The sequence below is a fragment of the Onychostoma macrolepis genome, chromosome 20 (genome assembly GCF_012432095.1).
Source record: "Onychostoma macrolepis isolate SWU-2019 chromosome 20, ASM1243209v1, whole genome shotgun sequence".
Lineage (NCBI taxonomy): Eukaryota > Metazoa > Chordata > Actinopteri > Cypriniformes > Cyprinidae > Onychostoma > Onychostoma macrolepis.
The window spans coordinates 31,690,439-31,716,191 of NC_081174.1; the positions used below are offsets into that span (position 1 = coordinate 31,690,439).

General features: G+C 34.5%; 2 protein-coding genes across 2 annotated transcripts; both read left to right on the top strand.

The window, feature by feature from the left end:
- Positions 1 to 1,192: 1,192 nt before the first annotated feature.
- On the top strand, positions 1,193 to 3,086 carry arf6a (ADP-ribosylation factor 6a). The gene is made up of 2 exons (XM_058755562.1): positions 1,193 to 1,386; positions 1,513 to 3,086. Exon 2 carries the CDS (start codon positions 1,868 to 1,870, stop codon positions 2,393 to 2,395), a length of 528 nt encoding a protein of 175 aa, XP_058611545.1. The 5' UTR covers positions 1,193 to 1,386; positions 1,513 to 1,867; the 3' UTR covers positions 2,396 to 3,086.
- A 4,871-nt stretch (positions 3,087 to 7,957) lies between these two features.
- Positions 7,958 to 25,183, top strand: LOC131527589 (E3 ubiquitin-protein ligase pellino homolog 2). The gene is made up of 6 exons (XM_058756798.1): positions 7,958 to 8,421; positions 14,973 to 15,102; positions 15,182 to 15,283; positions 17,108 to 17,305; positions 19,021 to 19,206; positions 21,244 to 25,183. Exons 1-6 carry the CDS (start codon positions 8,348 to 8,350, stop codon positions 21,829 to 21,831), a joined length of 1,278 nt encoding a protein of 425 aa, XP_058612781.1. The 5' UTR covers positions 7,958 to 8,347; the 3' UTR covers positions 21,832 to 25,183.
- Positions 25,184 to 25,753: the final 570 nt, after the last annotated feature.

Sequence of the window (25,753 nt, forward strand, 5' to 3'; positions counted from 1 at the left end):
AAACTCCCTCGGTGGACGTGGGCGAGCGTTAAAAACGTTTCAGAACACTGCAAATATCATATCTGGACGGTGTTTTAAACAAAACAGCCTCTAAAAAACCGCCACAATTATATTCTTCCGAGTCTCGATGGGTCCATTTCATTCAGTTCGAGTTTGACTCGTATTACGACGCCTACTACGGCGAAGGGCCTACGCTCATCTTATGAATATTAATGAGATCATGCGTCCGTTGCTGGAATCGTAAAAAAAGGGGAGGGGGGAGGAGGGGGTGAAATTGCCGTAGTTTTTCCTACAAATGTCTGGTTTATTTGACAACAAATTAGAAAACTAGCTAGAGAATAGTAGAAATGCAAAGAAAAATAAATGTACATTTAGGCATTTAGCAGACGACAACAAAAGAGCAATAATATGTAAGTGCTATAATAAGTCTCAGTTAGCATAATGCTGTACACATAGCAAGTTTTTTTATATATATATAATAAATAAAAACAAAAGAACGGACCCTTTTCACAAGACTGTGATGACGCGTTTAGCGGTCATCAGCATCATAAATCCTCGAATGTTTTTTATATTTTTATTTTAAATGTATGTACATTTATAACACTATACTTTGTATTATATCACCTTTGCATCAAATTACAAAAAAATAAAAATATTTAATGCTAATGCAAGGGTGTCTCAATTTTGTCCTTTTTATTTTATTTTTTTGAAAGTCATGGAAACACTATTGTGGAGTTTTTCTTTTGCTATTTGAGCAAATGGGAATGCAAAAAATATATATTTGTGGTGTTCTCCCATTCACTGTTCTTGAAGTTAACCCCCTGCTGAGAAACCCGGAAATGTGAAAAAGGTCAGTGTTAGAGGGTCTCTTTTTTAAATAAAAAGAAAGCAAGTATTGTAAAGAGTGTGTTAAAGGATCAAGTGTTTTTAGTTTATTTTTAAATAAATAAATAAAAAGAAAACAAGTAGATAGAATAGAAATTGAATAGAGTGCTAGTGTTAGAGGGTCAAGTGTAGGAAATAATAAATAAGAATATAAGTTATTATTATTATCTAACTTAAAGCGGATTCTTTAATGCATGAATATTAACGAAATCATACGAATATTAACTACGCCCTTGCTGACGCAGCCGCCGTCTGTCCAATGGCAAACTCACGCGTCATGAATATTAATGACAGAGCCTTCGCCGTAGTAGGATCAAAGAGCACGAATGTCAAATGGCGCAGTGCGCCTGAGCAAGAAAGAGAGGAAGTGGCGGCTGAAGCAGCTCCGCACCTTTTCCGGTAACACCGACAGCAGCACGACCGGGTCCGAAAGAGCAACCAGAGAGGAACAGAAGGGACCGAACCGAGCCGGGGCGCGAGAGAGGGGGGCTGTTATATGAGGTAAATCGGTAGCGTTTGACAACGCGGTCGCGCGCTTATTAGGAGTAGTACGCGAAGCGAAACTACAAGAATAAAGTTGTGTTTGACACCCCTCCCTTTTCTCATCCGCTTTCTCTTGTGTTTCAGGGACGGAAGAGGGGAAACTAAGGATGAATGACTGACGTTTGGAGTTGTTTTTATGACCGAACGAACGATCTGAAGCGCGTCTGAAGGGAATGAGCGCGAAAGAAAGGCGACCCGACAGCCGGTACACAAGAAGGAAGTCTGAGGAAATCAGAAAGGCCTGTCACAGATCTAAGCACATATTATTTTAGGACGATTTTTTCCAGATTTTTGAGGGTCATTTGCGGTGCTGTATGAGTTTTGCAAAACCTACAAAGTTTAAGTGTTTTTCTGAGTGATTGTTGCTTGCAAAAGCTGCAAAACCAAAAACTTGCGTTCCTCTTCCTGCAACAAACTTAATATATGCACAGCCAACAAGATGGGGAAGATGCTTTCGAAGATCTTTGGCAACAAGGAGATGAGAATATTGATGCTTGGACTTGACGCGGCGGGAAAGACGACAATCCTTTACAAACTCAAACTGGGACAGTCGGTCACCACCATCCCGACGGTGGGATTCAACGTAGAGACCGTTACGTACAAGAACGTCAAGTTTAACGTCTGGGACGTGGGCGGTCAGGATAAGATCCGTCCGCTTTGGAGGCACTATTACACCGGCACCCAAGGCTTGATCTTCGTAGTGGACTGTGCGGATCGCGACCGGATCGACGAGGCTAGACAGGAGCTGCATCGCATTATTAACGACCGCGAGATGCGCGACGCAATCATCTTGATCTTCGCCAACAAGCAAGACCTGCCGGATGCCATGAAGCCGCACGAGATCCAGGAGAAGCTGGGTTTGACTCGGATCAGAGATCGCAACTGGTACGTTCAGCCGTCCTGCGCTACGACGGGCGACGGACTCTACGAAGGGCTCACCTGGCTCACATCCAATTACAAATCCTAACGCGAGCGGGCGAAGACGTGCCAAACAAGAAGCAATTAACCAATAACTCTGGCTTCTGTCTGTAAAGTTCTGTCTTTGATTTCGTTGACATGTAACCCGACTTTTCTTTCGTACGCCCGTTCTGTAGTCCTCCTGTTACGTTGTAATGTCCATAAAGTATTACTTTCAGAAGCTGTGGGGTCGTTTTCCCAGAAAAAAAGGGTTTTTGTGTCTGAAGATCTGGTTTGTCAGTCCAAAAATGGCAGCTTGTTTGTTTACCTCTGTGCCATCACGTTTAACGAATGTATGGGGAAAATCGCTTTGAAATAAACTCACCAGTCCAAGCAGAACGATCTGATTGTGTTCCATGAAGAAACTGTCCTTGAAGGAGCGTTTGATTCAATATCCTTCCATATTCACACTGTTTTTGGCCTTTTCTGGAGGTGCTCCACTAAACATGTTCTCCTGGTGATGAGAAGCCAGGAACGAGTGTGATTTGAGCAATGAAAACAGCATCATCTTGAGTGTTTCTGATCCAATCCAGCCGTCTTAACCTGTTTCTATCACGGTTCTGGTACCGATTCTCCTCAAACCGCAAACCGCACAAATCACACCAAGCCTCTTTTTCTCTTACTAAATTAATGCTTTGTTTTATTATTTTGACATATTTGTTATGCTGAAGAAATAATAAAATCTATATATATATCCAGTACTATGTGATTGCATCTTCTTGATGTGGAGGAACGTGGTTTCTGCGGGTCTTAAAGTGTGTTCATTTCACAAATTAAGACCTAAAAAGGTCCAAAATTCAGGAAGTCATGACGTTGCATGCACTGGAAAAAGAATAGCATCTTCAGTGTTTTTGTTTTGTTTTCCAGAAGAAACATCCTTAAATCTGGAGATGCAGATTGAAGATTGTTTTCTGAGAAACTGAGCAAAATGAAGTGAGTTTATGATGAAAACAAGAACAAAAATGTCAGTGGGGAGTGAAAATTAAGTTGATTTTTCTGACTCCGTTGGCAGATTGGGCCTATTTGTTCTTGTTTTAATTATAAACTCACTTCATTTTGATAAATTTCTCATAAAAAAAAGTTTCATGTCATTTTGATTCTCTTGATTTATGAATCTAGACGTTTGCACTGGAAAACAAGACAAAATACTGAGGAAGGAAGGTGCAGTAAAAGTAAAATCAGTGACGATATGAAGTCTTGTTTTCTGAGAAACTGATCAAAATGAAGTGAGTTTTTGATTAAAACAAGAACAAATATCTGCCAGTGAGGTATGAAAACTTTTCCTCTTGAATCAAATCGATTTTTTTTTTGAGCCCACTGGCAGATATTTGTCCTTGTTTTAATCATAAACTCATTTCATTTTGATCAGCTTCTCAGAAAACAAGACTTTTGTCATTTTGATTCTCCAGTAAATGTATCTTGATTTAAGAATCTCTAGTCATTTTCACTGGAAAACAAGACCGAAATACTAACGAAGAACATCAGTATTTTTCAGAGTAAACAGACCTTATTTCCCTTGTGTTTTCCCTTCAGTTTATTCCTTAAATGTTGTTTTTTGGGTCTTAAAAAGCCTCTGATTTCCTGCAGAACTCAGACTGTGGTTATCGGCGTGAGTCTGTGTGTGTTTGCAGGAGAGCGCCGTGTTTTCACGTATATCTGAATTAGTGATGATGTGTTTGGTTTGAGCGATGAAAGATCTGTGACGATCTCATGATGGAGTTTCTGTAATGCTGCTTTATATATTTGAATAACAAACACATTTAACTTCAATTAAATTCAGCTTCCAAACAATTTTCATATCTCATATTTGAATTTTTAATGCATATCTGTGAATAATGAAAACTCATGTTTCACCCTTTTAATCGAAAGAAAAGCAAAGGATATTTCACTTCATGAAAATAAGCTAATTTACATAAATACTTTGCACTGTGACATTATTTTCATAATTAAACACCTTTTTCCCACTGTAATTAAATTAACAAAACCTCCGCACACCTGACGGCAATAAATAGGTGCGTTGGAAACAAAGACCAGCCAGGTCAAAAAACTAAAAACCAAAACAAATCCCGCACACTATATATGCAAAAAATATCCAAATATTTATTAACGACGTTTCGGTCGCATGACCTTCATCAGGAATGTTTTTCTTTTCAAACATGACAATCACAAAGTGAACCACATTTAAAAACAAATTCACACTGTAATTAAATAAATCAGAAGTAAATTTAATTTAAAAAAATAAATGTAGTGCAATAAATGTTCCCAAGATGCATAAATACTTTTCAATTATTATTATTATTTATTAAATTTTTTTTGCTTGCATTTTTCACTGAAAGAAATTGGTGTGGAAACAATTTTCACTCAGAATTTTTTGTGAAGAATCAGCAAGTAAATTAATGCAACAGGTAAATTATGTGCGAACTTCTGAAGTAGAAAAACTGAAACGTTACCTTGTTAAAACATACTCCAATGATCTTCATTTTAATATAACTTTTTTGTGCATATATTGTATATTTTGCATGCACTGTAAAATTTCTGTATCACTAAACACTATTTATGAGCATAGCAATGTTTGTGTTAGAAAGCGGTTGATCCTTTCAGGGTTAATGTCTGAACATCTGCTTGTTTCTGAGGATTTTCTTCTCTAAACACTTCAGACGTTACGGAATCTGTGGCTGGATCCTGACGGTCTGTTTACTGGTTTTCACGCCACAGTTTTTAATCTGGTTCAGCCTTGTAAACACAGAAAACACTGCAAACTTCAGATTCGTTCCTTTTTTAGTGTTTCTTGAGTTGCTTTTCTCCACCTGAAACCTTTCAGCATTGATCTCTGCCATATTTGGTAGCAATAAAACTAAATCATAAGGTTTTCTGCCACACAACAGGTTTATCAGCAGCGAATGATGAGCTCATAGACTCGCACAGGACACTATAAGTGTGTGTTAATACACATCACACACATTACAGGCTGCTCCGTCTGGGGTCAGACCGATTCAAATCAGGTTTTAAAAGAATAGTTCAGCCAAAAATAAAATTCTGCAGCAAATGTGTTCATCTGAGATCAGGATGAGTGTGTTTCTTCATCAGGTTTGTAGAAATGTGTCTCTGCATCAGTGTCTCAGCAATGGATGCTCTGCAGTGAATGGGTGCCGTCAGAATGAGAGTCTGATAAAAACATCACAATAATCCACAGCACTCCAGTCCATCAGTTAACATCTGGAGAAGACAAAAGCTGAAACACATCCATCAAGTTAACTAAAATACGATCCATAATCCATAATAACGCTTCCTCGTTCTGTGCTCCACTGACAATCCATTATACAAGTTTGGAACAAAGTGCACGTGAATAAATACTGACAGGTGAACATGCATCAGAATGAGCTCATTTATATTCATCACGAGTGTGAAGCTGTGTATTTGCTGTGACGGACGGGTTATGAGCGTGTGGAAGGCATTATGTTTCAGATTTATTGCATATGCAGAAGAGTAAACACAGCGTCTTTTCTTCATGGCTTCAGGCATAAACACATGAAAACATCATATGTTTGACTCACAGATGCAACAGAAACCAAGTTAGGCCATTAAAGCAATGATCACTTTTTTACGATAATAGTTGCCATATATGTTTTAAAGTTCCAGTGCATGATGGGAAGGTAAAAGTGTTTGTTGAAATTACTCCATTTGGAAAGTCAGGAGAACATTTGGACAAGTATGTGAGCAAAGGTCATCAAAACAGCGTCTATAGCATGTTTGCAGCATTCTGTCAGCAGGAAGGAAGGAAGTACAGCTCAGGACGACTTCCTGTCCAATTGTTTGCTGCTTTAGAACAAAATAAACAGCGGTTCATCGCCACGGAAACAGAAGAAACACTTCCTGTGCTGTAGAGCGATCCGCTCGTCCACTACTGAGGGTCCCTAAACCAGCAGCGGTGTCTCTGATGGGATTCAGTTTTCAGAAACACTGCAGATGACAGTAAATGATGTTAGTGATCTGAAGAAACCCAAAACACCGAGAAATCACAGACAGGACTCCTACACTCGTCTTGAAGGGTTATCATAATTAACTAGAAATAGAACCAATAAAAAGGCATTTTTGGTCCTCAAAAAAAAAAAAAAAAAAATATATATATATATATATATATACACACACATTCATTAAAATGAATAAAGTAATAAAAATGACGAAAACACAACAAAATTGCTATAACTTTTATTAAAATAAAAATAAAAATGGAAAATATAAAAATACAAAATAATTCAAATTGTTACTTAAAAACTCAATATCAAATACTCATACTAAATACTCAATATACTTATATCAAACTGATTTGTTAAAAAATATATATATGAAAAACTTAATCTTATTTTATTTCAGCTATTTGACAAGGCAACATTTTTCATTTTCATTACATTAGTTTAGCTTGATGTACTAAAATAACTAAAACTGAAAGATTAATGAAAACGATAGACATATTTAAAAAATGAATAAAAATGACAAAAACAAGCAAACAAACAAAAAACATGTCAAATCCATCACTGGAGGAAGCGTTATTTTGGATTATAGACTCATATTGTAGTTAAAAACATCTTAATGCTGGATTAGTTTCAGCTTTTGTCTTCTCCAGATGTTAACTGATGGACTGGAGTGCTGTGGATTATTGTGATGTTTTTATCAGACTCTCATTCTGACGGCACCCATTCACTGCAGAGCATCCAGGAACTGAGACAGACCTTTGAACACGTCTATTAAACACAATGAGTCTGAATGATTTAAACAAACGCTGAAGAGGCATTAAACACTCACTATATGAATCACTGGCTATCAAACCAAACAGTGACTATCAGCAACATAACAACAACAGCCAAAATAACTATATATATAAACAAAAACTACAAAAAATGACAAAACACACACCAAAAACACCAAAACTTGAACTAAAATCAAAATGAAAACAGAAAATATAAAAATAAAAACTGATTTAAAATATTAATAGAAAAATATTTTTTTAAAAATAGGCCTATAGTGATAATAAAATAACACTAGTGGTAACTTCATTAAAACTAGCAAAAATAAGTTAATTTGAGTTTAATTTTGAGATAACAAGCATATTATTTACAGTGGTGTATTATGTGGCACTTTATTTTGTATTTTATTATATGAAAATGAAAAAAAAAAACACAGAAAAATGTTCTGTTGTATACAAAGCACATAAACCAAGTTTACACGGTTTAAATAATGCAAACACTAAAATTAAATAACCTTTTATGAACTAAACAATCGGTTTAGAGTATTTCCTCTTTAACCGGAATTTATATTTAATTAACTTTTGTACATTTTTTTTTTTTTTCTATTTAGTGATCCCATGGCTACTGAAATATTTCATTACATCACTCCCATCACTTCTAAAGCTATGTTTAGCGTCTCCTCTATGATTCATATTCGATTATGTTCGACTTCAGCGTCAGTTTTACACTATTTTACACTGACGTAATGCTCAAAGGCAATCCGGGACACGTGACTGAGCGCAACGCGGGGGGGGGGAGCGCGGGAATCACAGATTCGTGAATGAAAACATAAACTTCACTTTAATTCTTTCTAAGCTTTCAGCTAAAGACGCTAATCGAGGATATATGACAAAATCAATAATTTACGATAATCTTGGACGCGGAGAGAAAGTCAAATGAAAGACGTGTTCCCGCGCGTGTCCCCCGCCGCGCTCATGGTACGGTCCACTCCGCCGCGAGCAGTTCTTTGATCCGCCACCGCTCAGTTCTGGAGCAGATGAACGGATTCGGTCCGGATTTTCACGTTTTACGAGTCACGGAAGAGCCATGCGCTCACGACAGCCGCTGTGCGGAGATTGACGCGCGTTTTCCGTCTAAACCAGCGCTCGGTGTGTTTGAGAGACTTGCGCGGATTCCAGGGCTCGATCCGCGGACCGGAGTAACGGAGCGCCGGTCCCATGTTGCAGCCGAACCAACACGACCATGACCGCTCCAAAGATCCGGTGAAATACGGAGAACTGGTGATTCTCGGGTGAGTGGTTCGCGTTTACTACGGATCCACGTTTACCGAGTGTTTAAACGCGAGCTTGAGTTGAATGAATGAATTAATCGGCTTCTGGTCTGACCTATAAAACCGATTATTGAGCATATTTCCATCACATTTACATCAAATGCTAGGCTATAAATTGTTTTTGTTGTTATTAACATCACTAGCATCTCCATTAGTCATCGTGGTTGTAGTTAACCAGCGCATTAGTGTTCAGGAAGGAGGCCAGTGGGAGTGAACCTGTCAATAAAGTTGTTAACTAGTACTTGTATAAATTGTAAGTTGTTATTATGGCACATTTACATTATTACTATTATAATGTCAAATAACGTTATTAACTAGCACTTGTAGTCAACCGATATTTACATTAAAATAATATTTAATGATATAAAACCAGATGTGTAGGATATTGAATGCAGCATTTATTAAAAAGGCACTAACATGTAATTTAATTAACGTTTTTGAATGATAACGAAAACCAAACATGTCCATAAATTGAAAAAAACAAGCAAAACAAAAAAAAAAAACACAGATGCGCAGAACATTATCTTTTTATTATGGCATATTTACATTATTTCTATTATAATGTCAAATAACGTTATTAACTAGCACTTGTTGTCGACTGATATTTAAATTAAAATAATATTTAATGATTGTAAACCAGATGTATAGGATATTGATTGTTTTTTTTCACAGTATTTATTAAAAATGCACTAACATTTAATTAACGATATTCAACGATAATGAAAACCTAACATGTCCATAAATTGTAAATAAATAAAAAATAAATCAATAAAATCGTATCTTTATTATGGCATATTTACATCACATTAACATTATTACTATGTCAAATAATGTTATTAACTCGTGCTAGAAGTTGACCGATATTTACATAACGATATGGCCGATATTTAAATGGAAAATTTTTATTATTGAAATTGAGACATATAGGAAATTGAATTCTTATTGTACACAGTATTTATTAAAAAGACACTAATATTTAATTAACGATATTCAACGATAATGAAAACCAAACATGTCCATAAATAAATAAAAAATAAATAAAAATGACCACATGCGCGCGGCATCTGATCTTTATTATAGCATATTTGCATCACATTTACATTATTACTATTATTATGTCTAATAAACTTGTTAACTAGTATTAGTATTTGACCGATATTTAAAGAAACAATATGGTCAATATTTACATGAAAACTTTTTAAAAGGCGGCGTATATGAAACTGAATACTTATTTTACACAGTATTTGTTTAATTGCATTACGTTTAGTGTTATGATACCAAACATGTCCATACATTGTAGGAAAAAAATATTTTTCAAAATTGTAAATATAGAACAAAAATTAAAAGTATGTTTTACAAGAAAACACAATTTTATTCTTTAAATATTTCACGTCCGGTTCAATGTGTTACTTGCCGTTTCTATGTAATTATTTTTTAAATTTACCAGCAATTTCTGATTGAAAATTAATAAAAAATTATAAAAATGTATATTGTAAAAATATTTTTTTGAGTGTGTGTTATAAATAAAACAGAAAATTTTACAAGAAAACACCATTTCAGTTTTTCTACTTTCACATTTAATTCAGTGTGTTACATGCCGTTTCTTTGTAATAATTTGTAAAAATTTACTGCCAATTTCTGATGGAAAATTTCATGTTTAATTAATAAAGTTAATTAAGAAAATATAAAATTACACTGTAAAAAAGATTTTTGGTTTTGTAAATAAAACAAGTACATTTTACAAGAAAACACTCTTTCAGTCTTTCTACTTTTCAATCTGCCATTTCTTTGTGATAAATTGTGAAATTAACAATTTCTGAGCGAAATGTAGATTCTGGAAGCTGAGCAGATAATCTCAGAATGGTTGCATTAATGCATTTAGCTTTTATCGCTTTTATCCAAAGCAACTTGCAATAGAGGAACAGAAGCAATTCATCAAAAATATTCATAGTTCGATCTCACAAATAAAGGATCTTTATTGGCATGGATTGTTCCGTGGCTCATTTTGGAACTTTTCACTGAAAGCAGGAACCAAAAATGGCATTGCTGTGAAAAACCCCTTTTAAGAGCGTATAACAATGTCAGCTTTGTTAGAAAGCTGGATTAGGAAATGTTTTATTTGGGTTGATGAATCAGCCAATCGGCTGAACGATGGCCAAATATCCCGGATTCTCGACTCAGTCTGATATATGAGCGTGTTATTAAGCAGAGCGCAGCTGTGAGCGCGTGACAGGATCAGGAAATGAGAGCGTATGATGTTTCCACCCACATGTGTCTGTGTCATATCAGGAGCTCCTCTGACCTGCACATGCTCGAATCATGCGCCGTCAACATGTAATTACAACATAATCTGCATTCTCCTGCTCTAAAACCAGATCTGCATAAGAAACACTTCATACGGCTGCGTGCATGATGGATTTAGTTGTTGTTATGCTTTGTTTTTCTATTAATATTAATTAAAAATGCCACTTGAGAGCAGTTTGAAGTGAAACAGTCTATAAAATATCATTAGTGGTGTTTGCCACAGCATGCATCTGTATTATTATTATTACTTTATTAAGTGATCAGACGCAGCATAAAACAAATGAACAAACTGAACCACATTTACACTCTTCAAAATAAAGCTGCTTCATTGGCATTGATGGTTTAGTGAAGAACTTTTAACATCCGTGGAACCGTATAAGGTTCTTTATTGTGGAAAAAGATGATTAAATGATTCAAATGTTCCTCACACTAAGAATAAAAGTGGTTGTTTTAAGAATTGTACTCTGAAAAATGAGTTTTTCCGAGTAAATCCATTGAAGAAGAACGATTTTTGGATCCCAAAGAACCTTTCAGTGATCAGTTCTTAAAAGGAACCCTTTATTTGAAGAGTTTAAAAGTCTAAAGAACCTTTTTCCACTTTAAAGTGATTCCACGGATGTTAAAGGTTCTTAATGGAACCATCAATGCCAATAAAGAAGCATTATTCTTTGGGAACCAAAAAATGGTTATTCTATGGCATCACTGTAAAAAATCACTTTTGAAACCTTTATTTTTAAGAGTTTAGAACTTAGAAGATCAGTTATATTGACAATCAACGCTGAACTGAATTCACAATGAACTGCATTGAATAATGACACTGTTGTCAGTTCTGTAGAGCTGAAATTGAATTCATTTCATATTTGATGAATTTACAACATTAACTCTAGCTTTGTTTCCATCGCCAATTTTTTTTATGCGTATTTTGTGAAATTACACATTCAATGCTGGATGGAAATGCCAAAATGCACATAAAATCTTAAAATGTGCATAAAAATATTGTGCACTCAATTGAGAAGTCGCCATCCATGTAAACTATGATGGAAGCACATTTACCGAATAAATTCTTTGATGTGCATCAAAAAGTCTCAACAGATCATAACGAATTGCTGACCAGCGGGCCGATCGCATTAAACATGCATATGAAGCGTTGGTTTAGTCGTTCTGAAATGCCTGAGCCAAAGCATCCCAGAATATCCCACCCTCCAAATACAAGATAACATGTGTTTATTACGTTTCATCTGCAATGAAAGCCATTTATTATGCATGAGAAAGGAGCCAAAACTTCCATTTTTCTTTCTGATACTTGGCACCAGTTTCACAGGAGGTGGCTGTTTTGTTCTCTCAAACTCATTGAATGCTTTATTTTAGGTGTTTTATGCGATATTCATTAAATTTGGGATGGAAACATTCTGTTTTATTTCTGTGAAGCTGCTTTGAATCAATCTGTATTAGGGATGCAAGATATTATCGGAACAATATCGGAATCGGCAAAAATTAGTTGAAAAATATCGGGCATATCGGCAAAAATCCAATATCGTGCATCCCTTATCTGTATTGTATAAAGCGCTATATTAGTGACTTGACTTTTGGTCCAGAGAGTGAGAACACCCTAGCAACCACATAGCAACGCCCTGGCATGTCATTGCTGTGCATTGTGGCTCAACCTGAACCCGCTGTCAGGTCAGAATGCCACTATATAGAGGAAGAAGAGGCGTTTGAATATTTCATTGTGAGTGTAAGTGTGTGTGCGTGCAGTGCTGAAGTGGCACTTTGACCGCTGTGGATGCAGTCGATGTGTTTGCAGCACTCGTTTAACAGCAGAATCAGTGAGGTATATGTGAACATTCACCTGTGCATATGCACTAAAGTGCACTAAAGCGCTGGGGTCTCTGTAAACGAGCGTCAGTGCAAGTGCAGCTGTGAGCGTGTGTGAACAAAAGCGTCTTTCTCCAGCGCGCCGTCTCCTGGACTTATTATGGACGTCACATGCATGCGATTTCCTCTCGATATCCTCAAATCTCTGGAGTTTCCAGCGCTTCCAGCCCTAATCTGGCACCTCGGTGTCTGAGGGTTTGATCTGGGTTCGTTCTGCACTCGGCTCACAATCTGGAGTGAATATCTGCTGATTTATTAGAGTGAATCTGTTCATGACGACTCTTTATTCAATTATAATTGAGCAATCTGTCATTTACTCACCCTCATGTTGTTCTTTCCTCTATAGAGCATGAAAAGAGACGCTGCTGTTTTCTGTGCCGTCGATGTGGACGGACATTGTTGAGCTCTGAAAAACACCATAAAACATCATATCAGAAGTTTAAATGACTGTAATTTAGTAAAAAACAGAGAAGGCAATAATACCCTAAAAATATTAAGAAAAAAAAAAGCATATATCTGTAAAATCTAAAATTTACATGCAAATGCACATGAAATACAGAAAATTACATTTTTGTTTGGTTGCACCGTGAATAATAAAAAAAAAAAAAAAATATATATATATATATATATATATATAAATATGTAAAATATGCATGCTCATGTACATAAAATACAGCAAAATATGTTTTTGTTTGGTTGCACCATAAATAATGAAAATAAAAATAATATAAATGAAAAAATGTATACGTAAATATGCAAAATATAAAAATACAGCACAATTATGTTTGGTCGCACCATGAATAGCAACAATATATATATATATATATATATATATATATGTATGTAAAATATACATGCACATGTACATAAAATACAGCAAATTCAATTTTGTTTTCTTGCAACATGAATAACAAAAATAAACATAGAAAGGAAAAATAAATTAAAAAATTGCAAAAAAAATTATGTATAAATTTCAACAATGTACTAATACGATGCAATTCATATAAAATGACCAGTAAAAATAAAGAAAATAACTGTATAATAATTAATGGTGTTCTACAAACAATATTCATAAACAGAATGAGTGTGTAATATGTCATTGCTGTAATGACATATTATTGGCCGAAAGCAACAGTAGAGAAACGGTCTCTGCTGAATCAGTGTTTGTTATGAATCCCTCGAAGCTGCTGGGACAGAAAAATAGATGCTCATGAGAAGCCTGATATCATCAGAAGCGTTCGTTTATCATTGATGGCGACAGAATTTGTTTTTCATATAAACATGATTTACAGCAGAGCGATGCAGAAATATAGACTAGGATGTTATGTCTCAAAAAACCCTCGAAACAAGGAGAACTAAGAGATATTTGTTAGACATTGTGTGATATGAAGTTTGGAGACTTACTGTATTAATCTAGAACAGTGGCATTTTAATATTATTTATATACTACTGTAGTTTTTAATTTTGAATTCAAGTATTACCTTTACATTTTCAGTTTGCATTTTAATTTTTATTAGTGGTGTTGATGATGTGTGATGTCATTTTGATTAGTGTTAATTTTATTTTCGTTTTAATTTTCGTTTTAATTGATTTTATTTCCAGTTAGTCATTTTAGTGATTAAATTTAAATCACAAATGTTGCTTTTGGCAACTAATTAAAAAGTTTGTTTTACCAGATATTATTAATTTCAGCTTTATTTATTTTTTCTTCTATTTTTTGTTTTAGTTTTATTTCCAGTTAGTAATTATACATCTTACACTAAATGAAAATTAGAAATGTTGCTTTGGCAACTAAGTGAAATGATGTTTCATCCTATATAAAATTTTAGCTTTTATATATATATATATATATATATATATATATATATATATATAAGCCAAAACATTATAAATAAACAATTGAATAAAATTTCAATTTTTGAAATTCTGTTTTTTTGTAGATTTTTTTTGTTTTTGTTTTAGATGATAAACGCAAACCTGTGCAAACCATCTCATCCGATCAGAATCAGACTTCAAATTATTTGTTTTTTATAATATAAGTTTGTCTGTTTTGCGTCTTTAGTTCGTTCATAACGAGAATCACACTGATTCAAGTTGATTCATTTATTTGATCAATGAATCAATCGTGTGATATTTTGATTTGAGTCCAAATAAAAGAGAAAATAATCAAGTGGGATGAAGCACCTTTCATTTGAGAAGCAGTTAATTTACTGATTATTAAATATAACCAGTTAAAAATATCTTTATTGTGATATATGGTTACTCGTTCTATGATATAATGTCTGAGCATGTTGTAGTCCAGTATTTAGCGTCTGTGTGTTGGTATAATGCAGGTATAATGGCTCTCTGCCCGGAGGAGACCGCGGTCGCAAGAGGAGCCGCTTCGCTCTTTACAGAAGGGCCAAAGCGAACGGCGTCAAGCCCAGCGCTGTGCACATCCTCAGCAACCCACAGGACAGCAAGGTGCACGCTTCCTTCACGCTTTAGTGCATTGCACGCGGTGCATTGTGGGAGTGACGCTGCTTCTGACCTTTCGTTGCAGGCGATTAACAGCAGGGGGCAGCACAGCATCTCCTTCACGCTCTCCAGGAACCAGACCGTGGTGGTGGAGTACTGCCATGATAACGACACAGACATGTTCCAGGTCAAACACGCAGATCAATTCAGTAAATGTTGAAATACTATTTCAGTTGCACAAAAATCAGTTTTAAAGTGCCCCTATTATGGGTTATGAAAGGTTCATATTTTGGTTTTGGGATCCCCAACAACAGGCTGACATGCATGCAAGGTCAAAAAACACTTTCATTGTCTTATTATATGCATTTATTTTTACCTTACTTGCTTAGCGACTCTCAAACGGTTTGCACAAAGATTCATTTTTCCAAACCCCGCCTCTGCGTGACGCTAATCTGCTGTGATTGGTCGATTTCATTTAAAGCAGTGTTTGTGAGCCAGTGCTGCTTTGTGTACAGCGTTACCGGGGAAACAGCCATTTTTAATGCTCCTCCAGCGGCACCTAGTGGCAAAGAATGAATTTGCATTTTCATTCAGACCAACAGGAAAAGACCAACAAGTGGGCGGCAATATGCTAATGTTTCATGTTGGGATTCGTTTTAAAAACGACTCGTTTCAGTGATTCAGAGTCGACTCTTTCTTTTGAGAGACAATAACTTTATACACGGTGCACTTTCAGATTTAAAGCTTTGCAGGATGTTTTCATTCACTCAGAGCTGTGTTACACACTGCATGAAAGATCATTTTTCAAAAATAAATAATTGGAGCACTTTAAAAAAACATTAAAAGTCATTGCACACTGAGAAAAATTCACAAAACAAGCAATGAGGATGATTTTGTTGTCCTCTTTCTTGGCTGGACCCAAACTTCCTCTTTCTTTTGCTGAAAAAATAAAATAAATAAATATATATATATATATATATATATATATATATATATATATATATATATATATATTACATGGAAAAAGACTTTAAAAATAAATAAATAAATAAATAAATTGTTGCTTTTGCTTTTAAATGAGTTTAAGCACTAAAATTACTAGTAAAACTAAAACCAGAATAAAAACAAAGTTAACCATATCTAAAAATAACCAAAACTAATAAAAATGTTAAAAGCACATAATAAAATTACTAAACAAAAATTTAAATAAAATTAAAATAACTGAAAAAAAACACTAATTCAAAATATTAACAAAAACTATATAAATCATGTGTATATAAATAATCTATAATAATACTTAAAAAAAATACTATTGAGAACATGATTTTTAAAATTGTATTTAACAAATATTTTTCTAAACATTTAATTGTGAATATTTTAAACAGTATTTTAAATATTTTTAATGTTTATTAATTTTAAATGAAAACTTTTTTTTTTTATTATGTTTTTAAAATTATTATTATTATTGTTGTGCGTGTGTGTGAAGCTCAAATGGTAGCGCATGACACAACATCATGGCTTGATTCCCAGGAAAATTCACATGCATTAACAGATAAAAATTCATGCAGAGTACATTTATTTGAGTCAATGCATGCATGTAATTGTAAAAACCATTAGAGGGTAGTTGAGAAACTAACTTGAGCTTGATTTCTTTCATAAATTGCAGTGACTAAATGAGACACCAGTGTTTCAGGAGTTTAGGACACAGAATTGCTTATTTGATAACTGTTTTATTTCCTATTTGGGTTTATGTAATGCTTTATTTTTTAAGATTAACAGTTTTTTCCAAGCCGTTGTTAGATGCCAGTGCAAGATTTAATTTCAAAAACAGTATCATAGCTATTAAACTATTTCTTGTTATGATTTTAAATCCGTGTTAACCTCAGAACGGTCTCAAAGTTGTACACAAATTACATTTCCAAAGTAACCTTCCCAACACTGACTCACGGGTCAAACCGAGCAGTCCATAATCTGAAGGTGAGATGTGATGTGTGTGATTGATCTTCTGCAGATCGGCCGCTCCACCGAGAGCCCCATAGACTTCGTGGTGACCGACACTCCAGGAGGATCCAAGGAGGGCGAAGACTCGTCCTCGGCGCCCAGCACCATCTCCCGCTTCGCCTGCAGGATCGTCTGCGACCGAAACCCGCCCTACACCGCCCGCATCTACGCCGCCGGCTTCGACTCCTCCAAGAACATCTTCCTCGGGGTCAGTATTACAGAATATCTCTGTAGGGAATCATTTTAGGCTGCTTTTCAGATACCTGAGAAGAGATGATGCCAACCCTCAAACAACATACAAAACTACCAACCTTTGCTGTGAGTTTAATCACAACATATAATCATTGCTGTTAATAGTGTTCACTGTCTGCTTGATTACATGACATTAACTAATGCATGATTTTTACTGTACACTTCTGTTACCGCGAATTACAAAAAATCTAGTTAACGCTAACGCAAGGGTGTTTTTAATGCATGATGTAAAGATGTGGGTGTGGCATTCTATGCAGATGAGCTTGAGCTGGAGGGGTGGAGCTTAAAGCCCTGTTCACACCAAGAACGATAACGATAAAGATATTAGCGTCCACACCAGCGGACGATATCGTCTTGTTTATTCTAAGCGCACGCTCGTCTGCCGATTTAAATTCTCCAGCTCGTTATCGCAGGATGGATTCTGATTGGCTGTCAATGTTTGTATCGTTCATCAGCTGGAAAAAATCATTCTGAAAGTGATTCCAACGATATCGTTTCTCTGTGCCTTTATCGTTATAGCTGTGGTGTGGACTCTTTAATATTGAGAATGATTTTTAGAACGATATCTTTATCGTTATCTTTATAGTTATCGTCCTTGGTGTGAACGGGGCTTAAGATATTAAATGATTGGAGAAATCCTGCATACATCAATAGAGAGAGATCCAGTTATGACATTCTGATTATTGATGGCATTTTTATAATATGAATGAAATGTATGCACTCAGGAATTGCTCACTATAAAATCTATGATGTGCATTTATAAAACAGATGGGGTTATTTGTCATTTCATGCTGACTTTAATAATATAGTACTTTCATGCATCTTAACCTGTTGGACTGTCAGCATCCTAAAATACTAGAATGGAAGCTTGTTTCTGCCATAAAATGCTTTAGCTCACAATTCACAATTTTTTCTCTCAATTCTGAGGAAAAAAAGACATAATTGCGAGATATAGAAGTTGTGAGAGAAAAAGCCACAATTACCGGTTTACTGAGGAAAAAGTCGGTATTTCGAGATGTAAAGTCGCAAAGTTTATTCCTCACAATTCTGACTTTATATCTCGCAGTTCTAAGAAAAAAGCTTGAATGGTGTGATATAAAATCAGAGTTGCAAGGAAAAAGAATTGTGAGATAAAAAGTCCCAGTTACCTTTTTTAAAAAAAAAAAAACAGAACTGCGACACTTGAACTCAGAATTCAGTGAATAAAAAGTTAAAGTTAAAAAGTTTTATTTTTTATATTCTGTGGCAAAACAAGCTTTCATAGAGTCGGTATCTCCTTTAAACACTTTCATAAGTTTAATTACTGTCAGACAAAATTAACGATTGTATCACCTCACTATTTTTATTATTTAATTTATATTACCTTAGTATTTTACCGTACTTGAACGTTGTATTTTTAAGGTATCATGTTTTTTGTTTTTTTTATCACATTTATGCATGATTAAGCAGTAATGCATTACATTTTCTTGCAAAGGTGGCTTCTGAAGTGCATCTTTACAGTTTAATGCAGCTCAGATGTGGCATGAATGCATTTACACAGCAGATGCATACTTTGATACTAGATTTCGAGTTGGGTCAGAGCACGCATAGTTTAATCTTGCTTTTATTTGTTTATTTGTGCATGAACTTATTTGTTCATGCACTTTCCAAACTGATGCATCTGTCACGCAGGAGAAAGCAACTAAATGGAAGAATCCGGACGGTCACATGGATGGACTGACGACCAACGGCGTTCTGGTGATGCATCCAGTGGGTTTCCCAGAAGAGCCCAAGCAGGGCTTGTGGAGAGAGATCTCGGTGTGTGGAGACGTCTACGCTCTCAGAGAGACCCGATCCGGGCCCATCCGCGGCCAGCTGGTAAACACCACAACTAACTAACCTCTTAACCACTAACGGCCTGATTCAGGGCTCTGTTTATCCAGAACTGGCAGCTCTAGACCGAATACGCTGCTGTGAAAACAGAGCTTTAATTGCTGAGTGTTTCTAAGCACACGTGTTGTAATGCAGTTAAATGATGTGTTGACCTAATAACAACCACATCCACTCATTGCTCGCAATCACAACTGCACTTCATTACTTTGTGAACCACACAAACGCGCTGATCGCTGGCCTGCGCTTCCGCACTCTTAATGTGATTTACATCTGCAGTGAAAGCTTTCTGAACGATGGGAGATCTGTGAAAGCCTCAGTCAGCAGCGGATTGATTTATTCAGCTGATTACTTCCTGTTCATATCCACCGTTTGCTTCTGTGCGTGAACCGGCAGACCACCGTTTGAGTTAAAGATCTGCAGTGAACTGAGAGAGACAGAGTTTGGAGAAATAAGTTGTTTAAAAGAACAGTCTGTTGTCAGGCTGCATGATGTGGGGGGAGATGCAAGCGATTTTTCTGATAAAAATGAATTAATAATAAAATGTAAAAACGTTTTAATGAATAAAAAAAGTAATTGTGATTTCCATTGGGGAAAAAAAAAAAAAAAACTGTTTTGTGATTTATATATCAATATAATAATAATATATATATTTTTTTAAAGTTATAATAATAAATTATTATTAGTATTAATAATATGAAAATATTAAATTTTTATTACTATTTAATATTATTGTACTATTTCATAATATTATTATTAGTATTTAAGAAAATAATGCATTTGTTTTGTAGCTCATTTGTAATGAAGAAATTAAGCCATATACATTAGTATTATAATTTTACAGTTGTACTTTAAAATAAAATTATTATATTATTTTTCTTTTTAATTTTACAGTGAAATTACAATAGTCATATATATATATATATATGTGTGTGTGTATGTATGTATGTATATATATATATATATATATATATATATATATATATATATATATATATATATATATATATATATATATATATATATATATATATATATATATATATATATATATATAATTTTTTTTTTTTTTTTTAATTAGGTCATTTTTGTTTTTATTTACTTGTTATCATTATTATTATAACAATAAAATTAAACAAAATAATTAAGTTAACTATTATTTTTATATATATTTTATTTTACAGTGAAATATTACAATAGTAATATGTAATGTTTTATTTAGTCATTTGTTTTTTAGTTATTATTAATATTAGTATTATTGCAACATGAAAATATTAAACAGAATAATAAATATTGCTATTGTAATATTTCATAGTATCCATTATTTATTATCATTTTATAGCAATATTGATGTAAATAATCAGAAACATTTGGCCAGATTGTGCAGCCATTTAAATATTAATTTATTTAGTTCTATTGTATTGTTTGGGGATGTTTTTGTATTTAATTATTTAGTTATTTTTATTCATTTATTATTGTATTATTTATGATCATTTTAGCAATATTGATGTAAATAATCAGAAAAATTATAAAAATAATTATAAAAACTATTTTTATAGTTCTATTGTATTTTAGTTTTTTCGTATTTATTAATTTAGATATTTCGTTATTTTTATTTATTATTATTGTATTTATTTGTTCTATTGTATTTTAGTTTTTAATATATTAATTTAGTTAATTTTTATTGATTTATTATTGTATTATGTATTTTTTTTTTTTGCATTTTTTTTTTTGTATTTAATAATTTAGTTATTTACTTATTTTATTTATTATTATTGTATTATGTATTATTATTATTGTATTTTTGTATTGAATAATTTTCTATTTATTTATTATTATTATTGAATTATTTATTATTTTTATATATATATATATATTTTTTGTATTTGATCATTTAGTTATTTAATTTACTTTTATTTATTTATTATTATTATTGTATTATTTATTATCATTTCACAGCAATATTGATGTAAATAATCAAGATTTGAGCCAGACTTGAGAGTTGTGTTGTTGCTGCTGTTGCAGGCGCAGGGTGAGAGCAGCGCTCTGCAGGACGGTTCTCTGGTGGATCTGTGCGGAGCGACGCTGCTCTGGCGAACGGCGGACGGTCTGCTGAAGGCCCCGACCCTGCGGCACCTGGATGCCCTGCGCCTGGAGCTGAACGCAGCGCGGCCGCAGTGTCCGGTGGGCCTGAGCACGCTGGCCTTCCCCAGCCTCCCGCGGAGCCACAGCCTGGAGGAGCGCCAGCCCTGGGCCTACCTGAGCTGCGGACACGTGCACGGCCGGCACGACTGGGGCCAGCGGCCCGAGGGCCACCGCGAGCGCAACGAGGGCCCCGGCGGCCGCCGCGAGTGTCCGCTCTGCCGGAGCCTGGGGCCCTATGTGCCGCTGTGGCTGGGGGCCGAGCCGGGCTTCTACACGGACGCCGGGGCCCCGACTCATGCCTTTGTGCCCTGCGGTCACGTGTGCTCCGAGAACACGGCTCGATACTGGGCCGAGACTCCGCTGCCTCACGGGACTCACGCCTTCAGACCCACCTGCCCCTTCTGCTCGGCCCCGCTGGCCGCCGGCCCCGGGGTCACGCGCCTCATCTTCCAGGGCCCCATTGATTGATGAGGGGGCCAAACGAGGGCCGAAAGGAGTCTGTGTTAGAAATATGCTGCCTTCAAGTCACATCAGTGTCGTTTATATTTTTAAAGGGGACATCAGATGCCCATTTTCCAAAAGATGATATGTGACCCTGGAGTACAAAACCAGCCATAAGTGTCAATTTTTTTAAATTGAGGTTTTGATATATTTACGGTAGGAAATTTACAAAATATCTTCATGGAACATGATCTTAATATCCTAATGATTTTTGGCATAAAAGAAATTTTTTTTGCCATACAATGTATTGTTGGCTATTGCTACAAATATAGCTGTGCTGCTTATGACTGCTTCTGTGCTGCAGGGTCACAGATAATTATTTTAGGGTCTTAATGAAAAGTCTATAATATACTTTGGTTAAAATTTCTCAATAGCTGTTTCCATCCACTTATTTTTATGCACATTTTGGAATATTGCATTAAAAAAACGCTGGAAAGAAATGCCAAGATGTGCATAAATTCTAAAAATGCTTATGCATTTTTTCTAAAAACTTATGCACACAACTGAGTAGGTTAAACTTTTTATCCGATAAGAAAACATGTGCATAAACTACGATGGAAACACGTTTACTGAATCAATTCCACCATGCGCATCAAAACAGGTAATAATATAATTAATATAGGTAGAAATATGCTGCCTTGAAGTCACATCATTTATATCATTAAGTGCCAACTCGATGAGTTAAAGGCGTGTCGATGAATAACTAACATAACTAATGTAATAGTTTAGCCAAAAATCATCATTCTGTCATCGTTTACTCATGTCATTTAAACTTGCATGAGTTTCTTTCTTCAGTGAAATATTAAAGAAATATTTCAATGTTTGGAACCAAACTGTTGCTGGTAGCCATAAGTTAAGGCACCCATAAATAATAGTCTGGTAGTTTTACAGTTACAAATGTAAAATAATTATTTTTAGTATATTTAAAAATATATATATTTTACAGTAGAATATTACAACAGTTCTATTGTATTTTTGTTTTTAGTATTTAATAATTGCTATTTAGTTATTTTTATTTTTTATTTAAAATATTTTTTATTTAAAAATAAATAATAATAATTATTATTATTATTATTATTATTACACGTTAAAGAAATATTTCAATGTTTGGAACCAAACTGTTGCTGGTAGCCATATATTAAGACAACGATAAATAATAGTATCATAGATTTACAGATAAAATGTCAAATAATTATTTTTAGTATATTAACTTTTTTAAATTTATTTTACAGTAGAATATTACAACAGTTCTATTGTATTTTTGGTTTTAACATTTAAGAATTTCTTTTTAGTTATTTTAATTTTTTTATCAACCATAAATAATAGCATCACAGTTTTATAGTTAAAATGTTGAATAATTATTTTTAGTATTTTTTTTTTTTAAATATTAATTTTTTATTTTACAGTGGAATATTACAATAGTTCTATTGTATCTTAGTTTTTTGTATTTAGTTTTTTTAATTAACATTTTTTTTAATTTAAATTAATTACATTTTTTTTTTTTTTACATTTAAGAAATATTTCAACGTCTGGAACCAAATTGTTGCTGGTAGCCATTGACTTCTATAGTAAGGGAAAAATTCTATGGAATTAAATGACTACCGTCAACTATTTGGTTCCCAGCATTCTGCAAAATATCTTCTTTTGTGTTCAATGTAAGAAAGGAACAGGAAAGTAAACGATGACAGAATTGTCATTTTTGGGTGAACTGTCCCTTTAACCAGGTTTTCAGAAGCGTGACCGTATTTCCAACCTTTACTTTTCCACTAACAATCTAATATTGCCAAAAATATGTGATGTAAAGCACTGCATCATTGAGATGAACCGCGTGTGCAGATCTCCTCACTCTTATGTGTAGAGTTGATTCATTTTAGTGAATCAGTTAAAAAAAATGATTTGCCAGTTGACTGAGAGGCATTTTACACCTTTTTATTAATTGCTGCTGTTTATAGCTACTTTTCTTGGTATATAAAGTAACATTCAGCTTACATTTAAACTACACTACCGTTCATTAACACTTCTATTCATCAAGGACGCATTAAATTGCTCAAAAGTGCCAGTAAAGACATTTATAATGCTACAAAAGATTTCAAATAAATGCTGTTCTTCTGAACTTTTATTCATCTGTGAATCCTGAAAAATAAAACGCATCACGGTTTCCACAAAAATATTGTGCAGCACGACTGTTTTCAACATTGATAATAATCAGAAATGTTTGTTGAGCAGTAAATCAGCATATTATTATGATTTCTGAAGATCATGTGACACTGAAGACTGCAGTAATGATGCTGAAAATACAGCTGCGCATCACAGAAATAAATTACAGTTTAACACATATTCACATAGAAAACAGCTGATATTTTAAATTACAAAATTATTTCACAATTTTTACTGTATTTTTGATCAAATAAATGCAGCCTTGTGAGCAGAAGACACTTTCTGAAGAATCCTCCCGAATGCGAGTGTATAGTGTGGCGAATCATACGTGTTGTTTTGTTGCACGAGTGCTAAAAAGCTTCAGGAATGAATGCGTTTGGAGCAGATGAGAATCACTAATTGCGATTTCCATCAGCAGCACTTGAAGGCAGCATTGGTTTGCAATACAGTCCCAAACTCAGATGCGTTCAGAAGCTCTGCACAAAACCACCAAAATGGGATCCAAGCGAACTAGACTGACTCCTTTCGCCCCTCCACGGCCTCCAGCGCGCTCAGTACATGGACCGAACCTCAACATCTCACACAGCACACACTAGAAAGTACAAGATCCTTTATTACGACACTCGTTTTCAGCAATAAACCCTGTAGAATGAAGCTACTAGAGGACGAAGCGGTTCGAGCCATGTACTTCCCTAACTTTAGCTCAAACATGGCTCAGCCTGGCCTTGTGATTCAGTTTGTTTTCTTCTTCTTTTCCTTTGGTCTTCTATTTCTTCTTCTGATTGTTTTAGCATTTAATGACAGTTGTAGCTGCAGTATATGCCGTAGTCGTTTGGAATTGTCAAGATGTCATATTTTTCTACATGACTGTGTTACTAAACTTTTGACTTGAGGTCAGATTGTTTTATATACAAGTGTTTCACATATAGCAGTATATAGATTATATATAACTCTCTCTCTCTCTCTCTCTCTCTATATATATATATATATATAGATATGAATATATATATATTATTTTCTGTACATGATATGATTTGAGTCCAGGAGAGCTTGCTGAAGACAGAATTCTCCGACGCGACATCCGACCACGACAAAATGCAAAAAACGATTCTCTTACTCAGTGTTTTTCTCTTGTTTTCTAGTATAAATATCTGAAGATACTTGACTCAAGATGCATTTACTTGACAAGTAAAATGATTTAAGATATTAAGTCTTAAAATTATAAAAAATGTTGTTAGTTTTTGCTTAAAACAAACAAAAATATCTGCCAATGGGGCAAGAAAAATAATCTTATTTCGCCTTTTTTCGCGTCACATTGGCAGATATTTTTGTTTGTTTTAAGCAAAAACTAACAACATTTTTTATAATTTTAAGACTTAATATCTTAAATCATTTTACTTGTCAAGTAAATGCATCTTGAGTCAAGAATGTTTATTTATTTATACTAGAAAACAAGACAAGAATACTAAGTAAGAGAATGATTTTTTGCAGTGAGCGCTCGATCCGTGTGATGAATGTACGGCGCTTAGTTACCGTCTCCAATCTCCCTGGTGCTAACGATGATTTTAAACGCTGATTTTAATTGCGATTGTTTTTCGCTGAACTTCACTGCACTCCTGAAAATCTTTGATTGTTTTGCTTCTAAAACGCTGGTGCTTTATGATGACTTTCATCACGATCGAACAATTTATGATGCGCTTATGTTCGGAAAACGACTAATGATCTGTTATGC